The following is a 23,400-nucleotide window of genomic DNA, read 5'->3' as shown; positions in this document are numbered from 1 at the left end:
AGCTTTTCACTTTAATTTCTGGTTATGTAAAACCTTCTACGTGAATTTTTAACTCGGTTGTTTTTTGTTTTTAGGCAGAATGAGGGCAACTGCCCAGAAGGCCTGAAGTGCCGAAGGGTTGATGCTCATACAATCTGTCTAGTAGCTTTTCTTCTTTCTTTTTTTTTTTTTTTTCTTCACTCGCGCTCCGGAGTGTCCGCGTTCCGACTTTAGCATTCGCGTAGTACATCGAACCCTCTTCTGACATGTGTTGCATTCGTGTTCCAGGGATATAGGCACTTACCGCGAGCAGTTCATTTTTTCTGCCCCTCGAACACCTGCTGTAACTACGAACGTCAACATGATCCGAAATATGGTGAGGTAAGTAGATGCCTGGCTGCTTCCCTCAGCCGGAGAGAGAGCCTGCGGTTGAACGCTTCATTGGGTGGCTGGGTGGCTGGATTGCTTTTATATATGTATATATATATTGCTGCTAGTAATTTGAAGGTTAAAATTCAGTGACTCTGCAGCAGAGGGGACCTGCAATCAGAAGTTTTAATGACGGGCTAGCTGGGCTGTTGTTTTCCTGCACTGGTAGAAGGTGAGTAAAAAAACGCGTCAGACATCGCATGATCAGCTCCGACAGCTGGAGTTGTTCAGCATTTCACGGGAGAAAAAGAAAGATTTTTTTATTTTTCCGCGGCAAATATACCCCATTCTGGTATTAGAGCGGCTACTTTCGATGCAGTTCCGCGCAGTGGCTCAGGTTTGTTTGATTTTCTGTCTTACTGTTACAATCTTATGTCTTATTGCAGTCAGACCCTGCGCGTAGTCAGAATCGCGTTCATGTTTTGAAGCCATATTCTTCGAAGCCATATTCTTAGGCTGTCACCGATACACTGCCTGTTCTTAACTTCCTGTTTAGTATTTTTACTGCACAGAAAAAGTACGGAGTTCACAAAGACCTCCTGTCGTTCTCTTCCACCCCTCGCTTTGCAAGGCATTTCGTATTCCATTAATTATATTCTGACAAGGAAGTTTCCCGGCTTTCAGGAAAGCATTCTCATCCATCCTCAAACAAATGTCTGCTTGTCGAAGACGACGATGTGTCGAACTGCTGCTAGAGGAAAAATTGTCCCTGGAGGAAAGCTTGTGACCCCAACTGGCGGGCTCTTTATAGTTGCAAGCGCGTTGCGGCATCTTGTGGCTGTTCACTTACTGCTGGTAGACGGCAACTATAAAGGAGCAAGTTGTAGACGCGCGAAACTGTATGTTTCACGAAAGGTACAGTTTGTGTCCCTATATTCCTATTGAATGTCTAGTCATTTCTGAAATATGCAGGGGCAAACTGTTTGCATTCTAACACAAATATTAAGCTACAGGCAAGTGATTATATATTTGTTATTATATATTAATCTCATAACTCAGGAGGGTAGATATGTGGGCTAGTTGGTGAGACATTGGAAAATTAAAAACCGTGCTAGACACAGGACAGAGGGACCGCCCTGACCGGTGTCGTTGCTACCCTCTGTCCTGTGTCTGCTGCGGTTTTTAATTGTCCAGTATTAATTTCGTATGGTACGATAAACTGGCATGCACGTCAATTGCAGTTTTCATGCAGTGTGGTTTTTACCGCAGGCAACTGTGTGTGCTTTAGCAACTTGATGAGACTAGTTTGTCATCTTCTAGCTGAGCACCTGGACTGCTGTTATTCTTCTAATATATTTAGTTTCACGTCACCCATCTCTGTCTCACGCTGCACCTGGACTGCTGTTATTCTTCTAATATATTTTGTTTCACGTCACCCATTTCTGTCTCATGCTCGTACCAAACGTACACCCATGTCACTTTCGTAAATACATGGCAAGGAGAGAAGGTAAAATACATACTGCATATTAGAGCAAATATTTTATAACTTCATGGTTGGTACACGGGGAGGGCTATGCGTATTACAAACGACAAAAGCAGCTGTGTTTGAGTGCGCAAAAAATAAAGAGGGGTAAGGGTTATAGTGATGGCAAAGGCCAATTGTTCTTTTGCTGACGGTGTTGCCCACGCAGTCAACTCTTGGACTTGTCGGGTGTGGGTTCACTTTTGCAGGAAGGTGATATCACCTCAGGGAGGTGTTCTGAAAAAGGGAATGGCTGCAATGAATGCACGTCTTGCCACAACCAAGCCTGCCAGCAAAGCAGTCAACCTGGAACAGTTCGATCCCACTCAGGTTCAGCTGCTGGAAGAGCAGTGTATTCTAGTCGACGAACAGGACCGTGCACTTGGGTCATGCAGCAAGAAGGACTGCCATCTCATGGAGAACATTAACAAAGGTAAGAATGCTTATATTTTTGTTCATATGCATGCATTGAGGTTGCCTGAAACTTCTTTTGTAAGCCGGTTTTCAATAGCGTATGCATATTGAGTACAGAACAGGAGTTGGCTACCCTGATGCAGTAATTGGCGCAACCTCTCGTCATTACTTCCATAAAACCCCGGCTCTCAGTCACCAGCGGCTGCGGAACAACTGACCACGGCGGCGGTCAGACCTGCTACACAGCAGGGGGTGCTAAGAACTTCTGGCTCCGCTGGACAGGCCACCATTGGAAACTGACCCTGGCAACGTTTAACCTTAGAACCCTAGCTAGTGAAGCTAGTTTAGCAGTGCTGTTAGAGGAACTAGAGGGTATGAAATGGGATGTCATAGGGCTTAGTGAGGTTAGGAGGCCGAATGAGGCATATACTGTACTGAAGGATGAACATGTACTGTGTTATCGAGGTTTACTGGAGAGGCGACAACTAGGAGTAGGATTCCTTGTCAATAAGTATATAGCGGGTAATATAGATGAATTCTATAGTATTAACGAGAGGGTGGCAGGCATCGTAATTAAGATTAATAAGCGGTATAAATTGAAGGTTGTACAGGCCTATGCACCTACATGTAGTTATGATGACCAGGAAGTTGAAAGCTTCTACAAAGATGTAGAATCAGCAATGCGAAAGGTAAATATGCAGTATACTGTACTAATGAGCGACTTCAATGCCAAGGTAGGGAAAAAGCAGGCAGGAGACCAGGCAGTAGGTGACTATGGCATTGGTTCTAGGAATAGCAGGGGGAAGTTATAGCTGAGTTTGCAGAGCGCAATAACTTAATGATCATGAATACCTTCTTCTGCAAACGGAAGAACCGGAAATGGACATGGGAAAGTCCTAACGGGGAGACTAAAAATGAAATTGACTTCATACTGTGTTCAACCCCCGTCATTATGCAAGATGTAGAGATAATCGGGAAAGTGCGATGCAGTGACCACAGAATGATGAGGTCCCGAATTAGCCTAAATCTGAAGAAGGAACGCAACAGATTAGTAAGAAAGAAACCCATCAAGGAATTAGCGGTGAGGGGGAGGGCAGAAGAGTTCAGGATCTCGCTACAGATTAGATATTCAGCTCCAACCGAGGACGAGGATATTACCCTAGAAGCAATGAACAATAACTTCAGAGATATCATTACTGAGTGCGCTGTAGAAGTAGGCGGTAGGATAGCTAGGGAGGGTACCAGTAAGCTGTCTAAGGAGACTAAAGATTTGATTAAGAAACGCCAGAGTATGAAAGCTTCCAATCCAACAGACCAGATAGTATTGGCCGAGATATCAAAGCCAATCAATAAGCGCAAGGTGGCCGATATAAGGAAGTATAACATGGATAAAATTGAACATGCTGTAAAGAAAGGGGGAAGCCTTAAAGCGTTAAAGAAGAAATTGGGCATAGGCAAAAACCAGATGTATGCGATAAGGGACAAGGCGGGCAACGTCATTACGAATATGGAGCAGATAGTCAAAGTAGCCGAGGAGTTCTATACAGGTCTCTAGTAGCCAAAGTAGTCAGGACCGTAATGAGATTGGCTTTAGGGAAAAACAGTCAGACGTTCCACCAGTGACGAAGGACAAGGTCAAGAAAGCATTAGAAACTATGAAAAGGGGGAAATCAGCTGGAGAAGATCAGATAACTACAGATTTGTTGAAGGACGGGGGGATATCGTGCTAGAAAAACTTGCCACCCTGTATACGCAGTGCCTGGTGTCATCGACGGTACCGGAACCATGGAAGAATGCAAACATTATCCTCATTCATAAGAAAGGGGACTCTAAGGACCTTAAAAACTACAGACCAATCAGCTTACTGTCTGTTATGTATAAGGTATTTACTAAGGTAATCTCTAATAGAATCAGGACAACCTTAGACTGCAATCAAGCAAAGGATCAAGCAGGTTTTCGGAAACGGTACTCTACTATCGATCATATCCATACCATCAACCAGGTGATAGAAAAATGCTCAAAATATAACCGGCCCTTATACATAGCATTCATTGATTACGAAAAAGCATTTGACTCAGTTGAAACCTCGGCGGTGATGCAGGCATTGTGAAATCACGGGGTAGACAAGCCATACATGAAAGTGCTGGAAGATATATATATAGTGGCTGCACAGCAACCATTGTTCTGCATAAAGGAAGTAACAAAATTCCCATAGAAAAAGGAGTTAGGCAAGGGGGCACAATCTCCCCAGCACTATTCACAGCTAGCTTAGAGGAAGTATTCAGAGACTTGGAATGGGAGCAGTTAGGGATAAGGGTAGATGGAGAATACCTCAGTAATCTGCGATTTGCTGATGACATTGCCTTGCTAAGCAACTCGTGGGATGAACTGCAAATAATGATTGATGACCTAGACAGGAAAAGTAGAAAGGTAGGCTTGAAAATCAACATGCAGAAGACTAAGGTAATGTTCAACAGCCTCGGGAAGGAACAGCAGTTTGCATTAGGTAACGAAGTGCTGGAAGTAGTAAGCGAATACGTCTACTTAGGACAGGTAGTAACCGCAGATCCAGACCATGAAAAGGAAATAACAAGAAGAATAAGATTGCGATGGAGCGCATTTGGCAAGCACTCGCAGATTATGACTAGCAGCTTACCGGTATCGCTCAAGAGGAAAGTATACAACAGTTGCATCTTACTTGTACTCACCTATGGGGCTGAAACGTGGAGGCTAACCAAGAGGGTTCTACTTAATTTGAGGACAACTCAGAGGGCTAAACGAAAAATGGTAGGAGTAACATTAAGAGATAAGAAGCGTGCAGAGTGGGTCAGAGAAAACTCAAGTTACCGACATTCTAGCGGAAGTTACGAAGAAGAAATGGACATGGGCAGGACATGTAGTGCGAAGAGAGGATAACCGATGGTCGCTTAGGGTAACAAACTGGATTCCAAGGGAAGGAAAGCGTAACAGGGGGCAGCAGAAAGTTAGGTGGGCGGATGAGGTTAAGAAGTTTGCAGGGGTCAAGTGGATGCAGCTAGCACAGAACCGGGTTAAGTGGAGAAATATGAAAGAGGCCTTCGCCCTGCAGTGGGTATAGTCAGGCTGTTGATTATTGAGTACAAAGTTAATACGAGTCAGAGCAGTGAATATGAGAGACTAGTTCAAAAGAAACCTTTTTTGCATAATACTTTGATGTTAATCAGCTTACCCAGCTTTTGTGTAGGGCAGTTGTAATTGATCTCATTTTGCTTTTCTTTTTTTATTCACTCACTGCAATGTCTTGGTGTAGCTGTATTGTGTAGTTTCTGAGCCCTTGGTTCTAGCATCAAATCCTGGCCATGGTAGCCTTATTTCAGCGAAGACAAAAAAAAGTCCCCTGTGCGCTATGGAGTGTGCATGGAAATTGAGCAGCCCTGATTAGTCAAAATAATCCTTTCTTAGTCTTTATCTAGCTTTTTGGGCATCTTGCCCCACTTACCATTATTACTTCGTTGTGCTTTTTTTTGTTTGTTCCGCGAAGTTAGCAATTGTGCTAGCTTACTGGTAACACTGAGTTCTTCCATTCTTTACTACAGGCTTTCTACACAGAGCCTTTAGCGTGTTTCTTTTCAATTCCAAGAATGAATTACTACTGCAGCAGCGGTCCGATGCAAAAATCACGTTTCCAGGTAAGCTCGCATACACCACCTGACTTCAGTGCTAGGAGCGGTTCTTATCTGCCGCTGGCTGCAGTGGCTTAGTAGCTGCGCCATTACACTTCTGCAGACAAGCCACAAGCTCAGTACTCAACTAAAATAGGCACAAATTCAATGGTTCCTGTGTGATAAGAGTTTGGTACAGGTTGAGGAAACCTAGATAAACGAAATGTACTTTTGAGTCTTTCACTGCAGCATACCTTCAGAGGTTAATACCAACTTAGCAGGGCTAGAGTACTGGCCCATCCCTATCCATTAACTATTAAAATGAGCAGAAAGTGACTGCTGTGGTCTGGGAACAGGCTGATAGATTGGTCATAGCTGATCAATTGCTTTCTCTTGGGGAAATTCAGTCTCGCATATTCCTTTCTTCGTGCCTACATGGCTGCCAACCTGCCTCTGTATGCACTGACTGCACTGTTTTCTTTGTGCTTATTCCTCTTTAAAGTAACCTGAAGTGTGGGGTTAAACTTAAGTCCACTGAATTTTGCCCTTAGGTGTTGTTTTATCGGCGTTCGAACCATGTTCAAACTATGTTATTGTGCAACTTCATGTACCTTCTTTTGCTTGCCAACTTGGTAAAAGAAAAAGGAGCCATTGGCAACTGTGTGGTTATTATATTTATGAGCAATGGAGCAAAAGGAAGTGCATGATAATGCATAGTCAAGCAGGCAGTTCGAATTTGGCGGCATTATCGCTGCAACGTGTCATGAATGGATATTTAATTTCCACTGAGCTTCCTGCATGTCTTATCCACTCAGTTTTGGTTTTGTTCGAGGAAAAAAAAAAAAAGCTCAGAAAATGAGCTTTCCTTTTTTTCTTTTAAGAAAGCGCTATGGCACCATTTTATTTGTGGTTTCTAGCTGTTCATTGTTACTAATCAACACCCGACAGGTTTAGTTTAAATGTTGTGAATTTTTTGTTAATTGGATGTATAATTAGAGTGACATCTTACTGTACTTATTATGTCTACATGGATTAGAGTATATTCATGAAAGTACATTTTTTTTTTCTTTTTTTAACTCGCAAAGTTGAGAAACATTTTTAAAGTGGTCGTTGAAACACTAGGTTATAAGTCCTTGCTCGAAAAAAAAGAAAAAGCGAGTGTGGCTACCTGACTTGGGAGGCTGCAGGAATGATGCGCAAAGATAGAAATATTACGAATTACATAAAAGTTTTTATGAGCTAAGTATATGTTTGGTAAACTGTGAGATGAAGGAAAACAATTGGCCCCAAGGAATCAGATTTTTTTTTTTTCTCTGCACATAACAGGGGCGAACATCATTTGATTGCAAGCGCTTAAATGGAGTTTTCAAACAGTGATTGTTGAAAACATTAGCAAGAGACAGCAGAACACAAGCTGCAAAGTGACCTCGTTGTCTTATGTGTATGTACAGGTCGCTTCACCAACACCTGCTGCAGCCACCCTCTGCACGTTCCCGATGAATTGGAGGAGACGAATGCCCTTGGTGTCAGGAAGGCGGCACAGCGGAGGCTGTTCATTGAACTTGGAATCGATCCCAAAGAGGTGTGGTCCTGCTTTCCTTCTTCCCCTTCCTCACATTGTGTTTATTGGGGCTGGTGTTTCCGTGTACAATTACACTACCTGGATGTGGCCATGAGAGCAGATTGAATCAAAACCTGCCGCGGTGAGGCACTGATTAGGGTGCTATACTTCTGTGTCCGAGGATGCGATATAGAAGCCGAGTCGCGGCAGCTGCTTTCAACGGAAGCAAAAAGAAAGGTGTCCATGTGCTGTGCAATGTCAATGCATGTTAAAGAACCCAGGCGGTCGAAATTTGCCGAGCCCACCACTATGATGTCTTTCATAGCCTGCATCGCTTTCCCTGTTAAATCTCGTAAGCCAAGCCAACCAGATTGAACCAAAACCCCCAACCAACAGTAAGTGTGATTTAAGTCACTTGAGAAATGAGCATCAGTATAGAGGTTTAAGCACTGGCATCAGCATCTGGTAACTTGCTTCATAGGCTTCCTATTGTGTGCAATGTAATGGAAAGTGATGGCAATATAGGCTGTGAAACACGTATGAAAGGTATCGGGGTATGCTTGGAGACCTTATATTGAATGCAGTTAGAATTGGTTCTGCAAAATATCCAAAAAATGCCTGCGGACTAAGCTGTGGTTGTATCACTGCTTCACTGTGCCGTAAACTGAACCTCGCTCTCCTGTGTATGCTAATATTTTTCCATGGTCACTGCTTTTTTTTTTTTTTTTTTTCCTGCTCAGTGCTCAGCATAGTAACCCTCTTAAGGCACTGTGTCCATATTTGCGGACGGACTCTATCAGATTCCTCATAGGCAAGGAGCAGTCCTCTCTAATGGGGATGCCGTAAACATGACGAGACTTGAAATTTTTTGCTGGGAACACATCAAGCCAGACATGTAAAATGATTGCTGAAAATAATTTTAGAATGGTCACTTCTGTGTTTACAGTAACTTTGCTATCACTGCAAAGAATGCATGTTGTTATTTGTCAAGCATGAGTGCTTTAAAATACTTAAAATGTTATGATCTGGTTACGTAAGGACATTATAGGGTAGGAATTGGGTAAAGTAAGTATCGTTTTGCAGGTCTGTAAGTTGTTTTGATCTGCAGTTTAGAAGTATGAGGCATTGGCTGAAATCGTATAGTTAATTTTTGGAGAAAGGGGGAACTTCTGTCTTTTCATGCTGTTTGCAAAAACCTGGAAATTAGACAATTTTTTCCCATCTTAAAATAATTGCTATCTTCAGCGGATATTTTCTGTCTAGCTGAGCAGATGGTGGACGCACCTCATTAGCTCCCCTTATTATACTTTTCGATTAATTCTTGGTTTATAAACTATTCCACTTCATATCAGGTTTCACACCTTTGTACCACTGAGCAGAGGCAAAATACTTGTTATGTTAAGGTTATGACCAACAGCACGCATCACAGTTTATGACCAACAGCACGCATCACAGTTTGATAGGATAACACTGTTAGGTCATCAAAATTAAAGAGGCCCTGGAATTATTTTATGTTTATATTATAATGCGACAGATTTGTAGAGATGCTCTTTGTGAGTATTTGAGCCAAATTTAAGAGCTCTGTTTGGACATCATAATTTACAATTGATATTTAAAAATTGCTGCTCACACCAAATTGGAATGACACCTCACTAAACGGGTTTTTTTTTTTTTTCTTTTGTTTTTTTTTGTTTTTTCTTTTTTCCTTTCGTGCCTGTTGACAGAGGGGAGAATAAAATTTAGCTTCATGCGAGATGGAATAGCAGTTATTGATGTGCTTTTTCTAGCCTTAGTAAATATTGTATCATGGCCTTTTTAAATCTTTGGAGGTTTACTAGTGTTTACTTGTGGCGTTATCTGCTTATTAATTACTAAATATGTATATTGTCTTGCGTAAATTATGTAAATAATTTACGACCAGTTCAAACGTGGGATGATTTAATGATCTGCAGCCACAAGTACTTAAAATATATTGCATCCTTAGGGTCTGTAGGGGCCCAGGCAGCATAAAGGCATGTAATTTCAAGCTGCATATTCCAAGGAAACTGTTTTTGTGGACTGTTGGTTCAGAGGTTTGTTTCTAAAGTTGATGCTTTTTAAATAAGAAAACTAGTCAGATAAAGCCATAGCAGATAAGGAGGTTTAGTTTATCATTGCATATTTGTCTTCCTATGCATCAGTTTTTATTTTTTACTCTTTTCCCTGCATTTTGAAGAATTGGTCTCCTGTTAGGGCTTCCACGGTTTTCACAAAGGCAGTCACTCAGCCCTTCACTATCTGTAGACAAAAAGTGATGACATATCTTTATAGATGGGGCGTGAAGCATTCGAGAGGGCACTGATTCCTCCTTTTCTTTTCATTGGTCAGACATTTTTTATGTCAGTTCTCACAGGAATCAACAACCTGTCCGTGCATGCATAATCCTACCTCTTCCTTCTTTTTCAGGGGTTATTGGGGACATAAGAATATACTCGCTGCTTTATAAACACAGAGATGTATAGATTTTATGCTCTATCTTGTCACCTATCATTTAAATGATTTGAGTTATTCTTCTGGAGCTGGCATTGCTTTTACAGTGCATTTTTTTTTTAGAATGCATGTGGAGCATTCCACAACTGATTCTGGCTGCAGTATTGGTGTATCATTAACCGAACATGCATGATAAACCTTGACAGACTGCATTCTCTGTCTAGGTACCCGTGGAGGAGATACACTACCTGACGCGTATCTTGTACAAGGCTCCTTCGGATTCCACGTGGGGTGAAAATGAGATTGACTACATCCTTTTTGTGCACAAGGATGTAAGCATCAAGCCTAACCCCAACGAAGTGAAGGAATCTCTCTACATATCTAGAAAGGACATCCTGCCTTTTATATGTAAGCATGCTGTTTTTGCACTTTACTGAGCTTACCGTTCTGGACGTAAGGATGCGGACTTCAGTATGCACAGCTGCCCGCAGGCTTGCAAAGGGTAGCATTGCATGAATGTTTTATTGTACCTTAAATAAGTTGATTGCAGTTTACTGGCTGCCGAATTGTTGATAAGAGAGTCAAGGCATTGTGACATTTTAAAAATGGCCTTCAAATATTGTCTGTACTGTTATGTTTGGTGCGTGGGAGCCCCGTGAGCGAGGAACTTCTCGATTCGATTGCTGGTTAGAAGCTGCGTTTATTATGCTTTGGGAGAGAGGAGAAGAGAGGGAAAGAAAGAAACGCGATTGCTTGCAAAGAAGACATTGCTTCTCGTGTCTTGGTCGCACAGACGGTCCGAGGACAGTCCAGTTTCGAGGCAACGCACGGCTCGGTTTTCCTTGGCCCGCGAGTTGTCATGGGAAGGGTCTCTCTGGTCTCTCCGAAGCGTGCACGGAGGCATTGCAACTGGAGCGGCGTCATGCGTCCGTGTGCTAGGAGGTGGTGTGGCTGTGCATCGGTTCGTGCACACAACATGCACAATAGTTGTGATAAATGCTATGATCGTGAGATTCAATAACAATCTTCTAAATATATGTAACTTGCATTAAAGTTCCGAGCTATATTTAATTTTGTGTGAATTTTTTTTTCACTCTCATATCTTTTTTTGTTTTGTTTTTTTATCATAGATATTGAGATACAAATTGAATACAAATTTATTCTATTTCTGGCCATGTAAAAGACACTGACTGAAATGTGTAGAAATGACTTTTGTTTTGTTTATTCTTTATATAGTGCCTGAGGAAAGGGTACATATGCCTCCAAAAATGCTGTTTTGAGAGAAATGCTGATAAAGCGTGTGAAAACTCCTGCCTTTCCCCTCATCATGACCAAGAAAAAGAAAGAAAGTGTTAGACGACACGAGCACTGTGAAATCACTGGCTAAAAGATATGTGGGATATACGCTCGAGGGTAGCCTTAGGTCTCTAGTTCGGTCTCATTTTCGGCTATACTTACTTACTCCATCCACTCCATTGTCCTGCGGTGAGGCCAGCAAAAACTCAAGCCTATTGGCGGCTTGTATCTGGTGTGATTTACACGCTTTGTTGCAGAAGGAATTGTGGAAACCACCTACCCCTAAATTTTAACGAGCTTATTCTATTGATTATATACTGGTAACAGGATTATATATCTTATGATAACGGCGGGGTCGTTCTAAAGCACCGTCTGCTGGAACAGACGCGAAGCTGGTTAGGCCACAGAACTCCTAGCTGTTGGTGCGCTACCAGCACATCAATAGGTGGCACACGTGTAATGCACTCTTGCTTCTAGATAAGAGATAACCTTATTGATTGCAATTTGTTTTGTGTATGGAACTGTTGATATATCTAACTATATTTTGTGATCCCCTTTGAGTTCAATATGTTTGGTTTCGAACAGTAGATTTTTCTTGCAAAGCAGACTCACCCCACTACAAACTCAGTTGAAAGAACAGCTTTTAAGCTATATGAAGCATGCAAATAACACACTAGTATAGTTTTATGGGTAAAGTGTTGTACCTCGAGTGTGGCAGAATACAGAGATTCTTCACTGATGCTTTTTCGTGGAGCTTGATTTGTCTAGTTTTGGGCATATTCTTTTTCTGTCTTTTTTTGTCCCTCTTCTGTCTCTTACATTATTCACCGTTGTATCCTGACAATAGCATTGTCATGCATTGTTTTCTCGGCCATATGAATATGATATACTAAATCTTGTTGTCATTGAAATGCAAATACAGCTGCTCATTGACAAGCCTGTATGGGGCAGCCACAATGAGATTCCTAATCTCGATTTCTTGTTGCTCTTCTTTCAGCCTCACTGGAAGCACAAGGGCAAGTGATAACACCGTGGTTCAAGCTTGTTGTAGAAAACTTTCTTTTTGACTGGTGGGACAACCTGCATGACCTCAAGAAGTTCGAAGACCATGCATCCATCCATCGCCTGACCGCAAAGACCTCCTCCTAGTGACTTAATGCACATTATGAATCTCTCCCGGTTAACTTTTTTTTCCTTCCCACCAATTTGGTACCTCGCACTGACTTGTTATTCTTGACAATTGCACCTGTTTTTACTTGTTTACCTTTCTTAGAAAGTTTATTGCAAGAGACATTTTCCAAGTGACAAGAGAGTACTTGAAAATGGTGGTTGTAAAATTTGCTCTGAGCTGACCTCCTTTGTAAGGAGCTGTTAGTTTGAAGGTTGCAGATTCTGCAGCTCCACTATGGACAGCTAGCATGATTCCCGTTTTGATGAATGTTAAGCAGGTGCTTAAGAACTGATTTTGCATCATAAATATAAGTGATGCTAAACGCGTGAAGTGTTTCTGTGCTTAACTTTGTTGTTGTTTTTTTCAGTTGTTCCATTTTTCCATAGCCGTTTAAACGGGTAGTTGAAGTCGAGAACCTCGGAATGCCATCCATAGCAAGCAGTCTATGAGTATGGGAACTAATAGGCCTAGTATTTCCTTTCCCATGGAAGTAGAGAGTTTCTTACTCATACCTAAAGGGAAAGCTGTGCCGCCATCTATGGGAGTTTGCATGGAGCTTTCTGACGACCAGTTCAGCCACCACGGGCGCCCAAAGCATCATGGGGCGGAGAGCTACCGGGTACAGAACTACAACTTTTGGCCAACTATAATGCAAAAATAAACGCTGCTCTATAATGAAAAATGCCCCAACATTCAATACTGTGACTATGAATTTCAAAAAGCGAGTGGAACAACATGTTAATGGAAAGTTTGTCCAAAATAAGTGATGGCTCTCTCCTCTATTGACTAAGTATTGAGCAGCATGGAAGGCAATATTTCACACCTAACAGGCGCGAAAAAAATGTCTTGGAAATACATATTTAGTGGCTCAATCATTTTAGGAAATGTTTCGTGCACTTCGGAAAACCGGAACCTTTTATTGGTGCCGTCTGCTTTTGTGCCTTCGCTACTATAGCTTTTGCTCTCTACGTTCGTGCCTGAAGATGATGAGGATGAGGAAGAGGAGACATCTTAGTGACACCACTCTGTGTTCCCGACATAATGCGGCTTTCCCACACTAAACTCACCGGCCCATGATACTTAGCGCGCCCATGGTGGCTGAAGTGCAGCACCCCCGCTTTCCCTCTAGGTAAGAGTATGCATGGAAGGTAAGTGGCACTAGGCCTGTTCTTTTCCAGAATAAGATGTTCCGTTTGCTTGAGGGAGACACCGATCTTAAAGCGAAATTTTTTATTATCCCTCTAGGTAAGAGTATGCATGGAAGGTAAGTGGCACTAGGCCTGTTCTTTTCCAGAATAAGGTGTTCCGTTTGCTTGAGGGAGACACCGATCTTAAAGCGAAATTTTTTATTATTACAAGTGTTGTAATGAAATTTGGTGTGTGTGTGTGTGTGTGTGCGTGTGTGTGTGTGTGTGTGTGTGTGTGTGTGTGTGTGTGTGTGTGTGTGTGTGTGTGTGTGTGTGTGTGTGTGTGTGTGTGTGTGTGTGTGTGTTTCTCCTGTTTTCAAAAATTTAAATTATTGGACAATAATGGAAGCCTAATCTGGTGATTTTTTACAGGTCGTTAAGACACTTCCCCCTAATATTTTCTGGTTCTGATTAGAATGTAGCTGTAACCAATGACCTCCCAAGCTGAGCTGTGCTATTTATATTGTTATTGAGGTACATCGTTGTATGAAAATCTTCAATTGTGTCGATGCATCATAATTCTAAAATATAATTAGCTGGCATTGTTCTTCACAAAATTTGATACGAGTTCTTCTCAAGACCAGTCTTTTGACATTTTTTTAGTGCCCAGGACTCTCATCTCCCCTCAGTCTTAAGGCTTCATTCTTATATCCGCCCATATGTTTTTGTTTTCTGTTTTTTTATTTTAGAACCCTTGTTGCTCCAGTATGTATTTGAAACTAGTGGATCCAAGCAATGATTTTTATTCACCTCAGCACTTCACTCTCCCACGCAGGGGAAGCGGCACACACAGCCGTGAATGTTAGAAAATGCTGGTTAAAGTGAAACGGTTTTTGCACATTATGACTCAGAGGTCTTGTTTAAACATTCAGGACATTATGCTTCAAGCACACATCATGCTGTGTACAAATAATCAAGCTTACATCGCATACTTCTTACCAGCTGTGATGATCGGGGTTCTGTGCAGAAAGTCTTCCAAGTGTTTTGTACACTTAGACATCCATTTTGTGGATCACGGTTTTACATTCAGTGACGTACAGATGAATTTTGATAATTCACATAAAAGCTTAGGTTGTTAAAGAAATGAAGTGACACTACCATAGTTTGTCACTTTTTTGGTTGTTTCCGTCATTAGTTGGCATCCTTCTTGTTTGTCATTGACATAAATGTTGTGCCGTGCAACCATTAGCTTTCACAATACATAGAGAATGGGCACGCCCTACTGCGTCAGTGAAATTCGTTGCTGCCGTACTGTGCATGCATTGTAATACAATGGTCCATTGGCAAACTGCCTCTTGCACTGCTGTACGCTACGACAGCAGTGCATTGCTTACCTTACCAATGAGCTCTCAGTGAGCCATTTCATTTTCTGCTAAAGTATGCAACAGAAATACAATGCTTTTAGTTAACCTGACTTGTAGTGTTTGCATGACAGCAGTATTTTTACATTTATATTTTATTTGTTGGTTAACCTGTCTCAACAGTAACATCAGCAGCATAACTTTCTCTAACCAAAGAAATCTTTATGATACTCACGGCGAAAACATTTAACAAGCATTGCAGTCTTTTTGTGGCCAGCATGAAATGCCAGAAGATTACTGGAAAGCAAATTTTGTTTATTTAGTGACAATAACTGATGGAAGTCCATTAGTTTAAGTGGTGTATTAACTGAAAGCATGATTGACAGTCATGTTCGCTAAAATAAAAATGTTGTTTAGAGTTCTTGTCTCATTATTATTATTATTACTTTGAAAAACTTCTCACCATAGAAAAGGAACACTACTGTAACAGAAAAAAAATTGCGGCAGTTTAACCAACCTAACCTGGTTATAACGAGCAAAAGCATCTGCCGCGGTGGCTCAGAGGTTGAGACGCTCTGCATGAACCAGAGTACCTATGTTTGAACCCGACAGGTTCAAATCAGCTCCACACTGAGGGTATTTTTTATTGTTTTTTGTGTGTATTAAAGCACTGCTTTGGGGCATGTAAACGTTAGACGATTTCGCTAGGCTCTGAACTTCCAGATAAAAGTTTTCGCACTAAAAATTGCACCAGCACAGCATGCTGACCAGGTTTAGATGTTTTGGTTAAACAACTCTGTGCATATATCAGGTGGTGCATTTGTGCGAGCTACAGGGGCTGCAAAAGGCTGCAATTTTAAAACAAAAACACAGTAAAATAATTTATAATTTATTTATAAATAATTTAATTTATTTCAATTGAAATAAATATTTATCTTATTCACTCTGCCTCTCCTCACTGGCAATCTAAGAACTCCAGATAATCAACATGGCGCATAGATAGGTAAAGCTGCTGCAAACTCTCAATACCTAGGAGTACTAAATGCTTTTGCTCAAGATATGGTTAATGTGCAGTTGCAAATCTGATGTAAATACCTCTCAAACTGAATGTGGCATCATATACAATAAAGACGGCTGCAAACTCAATAATCAGTCATATCGAGTGTGCAACGTTTGAAGGTCGTGTGCTTTTCACAGCTGAGTGCTTTAATGGGCTTCTCTGTCTGGTTTCCTGTCTGCAGATGTTCAGCAAAAACATTGGAAATTGCAAAAAGTGTGCACACACCCCAGTAGGTCGTAACCATCTCTATAAAGCTCGTATCCGAAGATCCAATTTGTAGCATATAGGACTAGCACGAAAAAAAGGTTGTGCAGAAGAGTGGAGAACTTAACTCCTTTTTTATTTTTTTGCAACATAGTGCGACAAGCGTTTATGTCTGCTTCTGCACATTTCATAGTTGCCGTTAATTGGACGCATCGTGAGCAAACTGGATCAACTTCATGCTTTGTCTGCCACTATCCGCAATCACATCATCTGAAGCACCTTTAGACAAGAACTAATTCATCACCTTTGTTGGTGGCTCTCTGTGGATATCCATAATCGCACTGAATCATCAGCCCACAGCCACGGCACCATAGTGTGCTTGCTTCCTGACTGTCCTCCTCCGTTTGGTTGTTCCAGAGTGACCACTAGGGGTATACGTGCGTCATATAATTTCCTACTGAACGAAAAGCATCTTACAGAAAGCAGGTTTGATGTATACGAATTGGACGGAAATTTTCTCCCTGACTGGGTGGGGAAGGTTCTTTGCTCTTTTCTTCATTTCATCTTACCTCGCTATGAGGGAAGGGAAGAGACTTGGTCAAACGGCTTGTCTCTGGTTCACACGCTAAATAGATTAGAGTTTGGCAGGTACAGTTACTGACGAAAAGTGCTTGAAGATTTCATCAAGGCTGCGCTTATCATGCATATTATCAGCTGTTCATAGGCATATCCATCCATCTTTCCTCCTCTTCGGGATGCAGGCCACGCAGTAGCTTGCAAGGTTTCCAAGCCTTGTTTTATTTGTTCGAAATTCACTATAGAGCAGAGTATTGTCAGTAGCAAAAGTGGTTTCATGGTGACGCTGGCATTTATGAGAGGGTGGTGGATGCCCATTTTGGTCTCCAAACCTCTTCCTTTCTGCATACATCTCCTCACCATGCAAGGTATTTACAGCGCTAAGTGCACGCTTGAGCTGTCTTTCTCGTACAAGCATGGCAGCGTGCGATGTCAGAAAAACTGTTCCAGCTCTCACTATCTGTATGAGTAGATGTTTGGAACTGTAAAATATTTTGGGTGCTATAACTGCCCCACCGTTGGGTGGATGCCTGAGATGAGAGAAGAATGCAAAGGGTGGCAAAGAAAGGTGGAAAAAAAAATCTAGTAACAGCGAGCAGTTCTGAATCGTCGCATAATACTGGATCGCACAAGTGAGTCGGAAGTGCACAATTCGCGAACTGTCGAACGTCGCTGTAACAAATGGTTTATAACAAATCAATAGGCAGTGAACAATAACCATTCCACTTGAAAGCTCCCATAAAAGTTCTTGCATTTTATATGTTGTTTTCACGGAGTATTTTTAAAACGCGTGAGCTATTCCTTTGTCTCGGGCAACGGTACAGGCAGAAGCAGCAAGACCAAGAGCGGCCAGGGGATCGCGCGCCTCGCTTTTCATACCCTCGCAGGTAAACCGGTTCCCCCGGCCCGCAACGAAATGATGGGGAGCGCAGGAAGAGAGGCGCGGGATTCTGAATATGCTAGGCGCGGACCCCATAAACGGGATGTCCAGTTCTCAGCGGACCCTACTAAGACCCTACTGCCCACTTCGCTGTGTATGGCGATTGGTAACGTGTGCAACATTCCCGTACCGATGATATCTAGTAAATAAATTGCCGCACGTAATCTCCGTTGAACACCGCATAAGACGCTGAAAAAGAAGTAGAATGGCAGTTTGGGCTAGTTGGTGTCGATTCATATTTTCGAATCCACAGCGGTAGCAGATAAGGAGAGAGAAAGGAAAGAAGCGTGCGGAAACACCAAGTCTTGGACCCAAGTTTTGCCTGTATGAGGAGTGTCGAAGAGTAGGCACTGGTACGAGATGTTTCGTGTGTCATGGCCGTGGCCAGAGGTGTACTTTGGACCGATCCGACCGCTGTTTTCTTTCCTTCTTTCTTTCTTTCTTTCTTTCTTTCTTTCTTTCTTTCTTTCTTTCTTTCTTTCTTTCTTTCTTTCTTTCTTTCTTTCTTTGTTTGTTTGTTTGTCCGCTCATTTGTGACGACAGTGGCCGTTCGATCTTCTCACGTACGTACATATTGCAGACAAAGCTGCATGCAGATGAGCAAGTCCTCCCCTAAATACCCAAAGAGCATCGGTGTTCGTACGGAAGCCGATCATTCGCGCTTCTGGCTTCTCGGTTGTACACGCACGTATTGCTGTGCAGCGCGTCTTTGCCTTGACAGGCTCGCCGGCCTGCTGGTCGCCGGATTCGGCATGAATTTTGCCATGGCTGTGAGGTATACAATCTAAAGGAAGAATTGCATGAGAAACATCTTATTCCCTCCGTCTGCATGTGAATAACTATAGCATAGCACATTATAAGGGTTACAACGTATGACGTTCTGCACGGCGATGTGCGTGTTGTGTCGACGCTCAATTTTCGAAGGCCGGTGCTGGATCGAAGACAACGCAGATGCTAGCAATAGCTAGCTTGCATAGCGAGCAGATTGAGGTGACAGTTCAGCAGTTTCGTTCGAAAAGAATACGGCTCGATCGTGAATGTGCGTATCTCTGCTGGTGTACGTCCGTCGCCTGCCGCCGTCGCTTGCCTGCAACCTGTGCGCGTGACAGTTAAGCGGTGCTCGCCGCAAACAACCCTGAGCGAATATCTGCGTCATTGTGGGAGTGCAACTAAGAATGGGCAAATCAATCTATCACTCAATCAATGTATTTTATTTTTCCAGAAAACAAGCTGGATGGTCTGTGGGCTAAAAGCTCCTCAAGAAGCTTGACTAAGGCCCAAGAGGCCACTACGCATACAAAAAGAAAATACAGCAGCAGGACATACAGCACCAACAATCGTTATATAGTTGGTTGATAAACAGTCGAAAACATATTTACATTGGACATTAAAAAGAAAGACAAAAATCAAACAATTTACTAATTACATCCTAAAACTGTAAACACGAAACAGTTCAACACACGAAATTCACATCCGGGATGACAAAAGAAAAAGAAAGTAGTGAAACAAATTCAATAGCTGCAACTTAAAAAATGATTTGTTCGATCTAAATAAATACTAAAAAAAAAATAAAAACAGCAAACAGCAATTTTATTGCTCTAAAAACAAAGACCTGAGCTCTTTTCGATTGGGGATTACTATGTGCAGAAATTTGTTCAGTATTGCTGGTAGATTGTGAGCCAAATATTGGAGCTTGTAAAATGTACGTAATCGTGGAATTTTCCATACATCCAGATTTCTGGTGTGTATATTAGTATTTCGGCGTTGTAAGCTTGCCAGTGATGCCATGTAGTTTGTAATCCTTCGTAGCAGCTCTGCGAGTCGCGAAGGCTGAGCGTTATGCACGCTTGGCAAGCGGAATGCATGCAGTTATACAATAGACGTGACTTTAGCCATGTACCTGTACCGAGAATCGAATGGATATGTGGGACGTATGCCTTTAGGCACTTCGTCTAAAACCCCGGTGGATGATAGATGCATATGTGAGGCTGATTGCATAGATGCGGTTACGTGTGCGCCCTGATCGTGGACAGAAAAAAAAAAAAAAAAGCGAACGAATGGAAAGACTGCGACGTGTGTGTGTTTACGTTTGTGTGTGGTGCGGCCGGAGTCTGTCTTTGGACTCCATCTTACATTCTGTGTGTATGTGCGTGCGTGCAAACGGAGCGGCCGTGGGTAACGCCTCCCTGTGAAAGGTCCGAACTTGGGGGGAAGTCTGCGGGCTGGCGCCGCACGGACGGCCAGCGATGTCGGCTGAAGAAAAGCGTCGCTCCCGAGAGGACACCCGATCCTCCCTTAACCACCCCCAGCCGTGCCTGCGAGTTGTTTTCCAGGAATTCAGCGGGAGCTTGCTGATACGATGACGCCGGAAGACGAGGGAAGAGGAGAACCCGGAGAGGGGGAGAAGCTCCGAGGAGTCCGATCGACGCGGCAAAAGGGAGACTCGTTTCGGGTGCTGTGACGAGAGGCCGCACCCTGACTGAAGTGAAGTTGTGCTGTAATTTGTATATAGTGTAAATAAATTCTGTATTCTGCAATTAGACTGATTGGTCCATGTAATCGGGAGAGGAGTGAAATTAAAAAAAAATAAGAGGAAAAGAACCTGATATTTAACTGATGCCTTCGATAGGTGTCATATCTTAGTTCGAATGGGAATCCCTAGCAGTTTTGCTCATCATCGCTTGCGCACTGTTCAGTCATCCACGCCTGTCAGTGTGTCTCTTTCCTTTGTCGATGTCTGGTAGATCTGTAGTTCCACAAGTACGCACGTAAAAAAATTTTGCTGCCTCACGCGGGTCATTCGTGGGTCAGGCGCACTAGCTAGCTGCCTCACTTTAAGTTGAACGGCATATGTCGTGGGTTTGAATGTCTTTCGCAAACTGGCCTCCAACTTGACTACGTTGAGTAATTAACGGTTACGTCACGATTTTAATACGAACCAAATCAGGTGCGTATTTTTTCTTTTTTTTTTATTTCAAGGTTATGGCAACGGTGACGCCTTTTTGATCGAACGAGTTGTATGAGTTATCGCGTAAAATGTTCGGTCACCGAAAGGCGCGCCATCACCACACCTTTCTGATATACGCATTCTTCACAAAGTAATACTGCCACATGGTGAAACTACCGTGGACAGCGTGTTCGGAGCAGTACAGCAGAACAAACCAAACCGGGCACTTGAGACGAAACCGTCGTTGTGCTCCCTATTTTACAGCGGCCGTAAAGAAGCTAAATATTCTAAAAAGGCATCTTCATTCAAGGCTATTTTTCTGGTCGCTGATGCACTCTTGGGTGGTGGAAAAGAAAGGGACGTGCGTTGGAAAGGCAGACATATTCGGTTGGTGTATGGTCTGAATTAAGGCAACAGCAACTTACAAACAATATGGTAGCGAGGAGCTGGATGTAGTAGGGAAATACGCCTACACAGTGCACGTAGTGACCTTGGATCCGGACTACGAGAGGGATAGAGTGCACTTGGTAAGCATTCTTAGGTAACAAATGGTAGCTTACCGGTATCCCTCTAGAGTAAAGTATACCGGTACTTACGTGTGGGGCAGAAACGTGAAGGCAAACAAATTGGGTTCGACTTGGATTGAGAACAACGCAGACAGCTATGGAACGGGAAATAATGGGTGTAGTGTTAAAAAACAGAAAGCGCGCAGTGTTGTTCAGCTGACAAACATTGTTACTGACATTCAAGTCGAAATCAAGAAGCATGGCAGGTCATGTAATGTGAAGGTATAACCGGTGATCCCAAGGGGGACAGAGGGTACTTCAAGGGAAGGCTAGCGTAGCAAGTAGCAGGAGCGGCAGAAAGTTAGCTTTGCGGATGAGATTATAAACCTTGTGCGGATTAGGCGGATGCAGTTGGCACAGGATTATGTTAATCGGATGAATGTGGGAGAGGCATTTGCCCTGCCATGGGTACGGATAGGCTGAGAACGACGATTATTATCTATGTACATTCGGTCGCGCGTTTACGTGTTGAAGGCTCCCGCAGAGCACATCAGTACTAAACGCCAGCTATATGTTTTCCTTGGTATCATCATCGGCAGCAGCCTGACTATACCCACTACAGGGCGAAGGCATCTCCCATATTCCTCCAATTAACCCGGTCCTCTGCTAGCTGCATCCACTTGACTCCTGCGAACTTCTTTACTCATCCGCCCACCTAACTTTCTGCGGCCCCTGCTACGCTTACCTGCCCTTGGAATCCAGTTTTTTACCCTAAGCGATCATCGGCTATCCTCTCTTCGCACTACATGTCCTGCCCATGCTCATTTCTTCTTCTTGATTTCCACTAGAATTTCAGTGACCCACTCCTGCACGCTTCCTCTTAATGTCACCCCTACCATTTTTCGTTCCATAACCCTCTGCGTTGTCCTCAACTTAAGTAGAACACTCTTGGTTAGCCTCCACGTTTCAGCCCCACAGGTAAGTACGGGTAAGATGCAACTGTTGTATACTTTTCTCTTGAGCGATGTCGGTAAGCTGCTCGTCATAATCTGCGAGTACTTACCAAATGCGCTTCATCTCAATCTTATTCTCCTCCCACAGTGTGACAAATAATCCCATAGGCACATTACAGTTGCAACAAAAATATCTCGTGCCGCTATAAAGAAACGATGGTTATAACGAAGAAATCGTGATGACCCTTCTACTGTGGCGTTATTAAACGGTAAGAATAATAATAGTAGGGTATGAAAGGGGCAGTACAAGACTAAGATTCAATCCCGTGAATCCGTGCACACCAGCCGAACATTATAATCACTGAGCCACCTATGCGGGTTTTTTGTAGCTTCCCCGCATAGTTACATTTAGTGCAGTGAAGCACGCTTTTCGTTGTGGTACGCTGGAAAGCAAAATGCTATAGCGAATGAAAGGAACACATGGCGTGGAATAGGGTGGCAGCGATTTGGAAGAATTAACAACATTGTCGTGGAAGCACAGATGATCCCCAGGCATCATAGATAACAAGCGATCGTTGAAGCTGCATGAAATGCAAGCCGCAGCAGCATGGCCATGGGCAATACGCATGCATCCTGATTCAACGCATAACGCGAGAGCGTGTAGATGGGTGCGCTGAAGTAAATGCAAATCAAAGAAAGACTTCTACTTGTGCACGCACAGAACCAGTTGCGAAAGCTTTTTGTTATATTGGGTTATTGAGTAACGAGTTAACTTAGCCACATGAAATACAACCCTAGATTAGCGACAATGAATGGACCGACACTTAGCAACACGCTGCCGTATCAGGGCGTGTCACCCAATAGCAGCTTCGTGCGTCGGTGCAGTATGCTGCAAAAAAAAAAAAAAATATTTAAGTTGCACATGTTGTCCGTGCTACATGAGCCACCAGGGCAGCCGTGCAGGTGTTCCAGAGCAGGCATTGGATCTTGATATCCGCGATCCTTATAAAAAACAAAACAAAAACCTCGCACTCTTCTTTGCTGCCCCTATCTACAGCTCCTTTGAACAATAAACAGAAGGCGACGCCTTAAGCCGCGCGCTTAAGACACGTCGGGAAACAGAGGTAAGAGAAATAAGAGAGTGATTGGGTGGAAGAGGGAGTTCGTACTGGGGCGGCTGAAATATATTGCTGCCCGATAAAGACGGAGGAGGTGGGCGCATTTGCATAACCCAGGCGCGCCTCCTTGGCAGGCCCCGGGGCGAGCTGTGCGGCGCATTAATCCTGCGGATCGCGCTCGGGCAT

General features: G+C 43.0%; 1 protein-coding gene across 1 annotated transcript; it reads left to right on the top strand.

The window, feature by feature from the left end:
- The first annotated feature begins 172 nt into the window (after positions 1 to 172).
- Idi (Isopentenyl-diphosphate delta isomerase) lies at positions 173 to 15,328 on the top strand. The gene is made up of 6 exons (XM_084595188.1): positions 173 to 360; positions 2,080 to 2,303; positions 5,860 to 5,952; positions 7,377 to 7,507; positions 10,180 to 10,363; positions 12,249 to 15,328. The coding sequence occupies exons 1-6, from the start codon at positions 341 to 343 to the stop codon at positions 12,398 to 12,400; spliced, it is 804 nt and encodes a 267-aa protein (XP_084451314.1). The 5' UTR covers positions 173 to 340; the 3' UTR covers positions 12,401 to 15,328.
- The last annotated feature ends 8,072 nt before the right edge of the window (positions 15,329 to 23,400 follow it).

Source organism: Amblyomma maculatum, chromosome 2 (genome assembly GCF_055883805.1).
Source record: "Amblyomma maculatum isolate TAMU_Amacu chromosome 2, ASM5588380v1, whole genome shotgun sequence".
Lineage (NCBI taxonomy): Eukaryota > Metazoa > Arthropoda > Arachnida > Ixodida > Ixodidae > Amblyomma > Amblyomma maculatum.
Note: the sequence above shows the minus strand (reverse complement) of the source record. Positions and strands in the feature narration are given on the sequence as shown.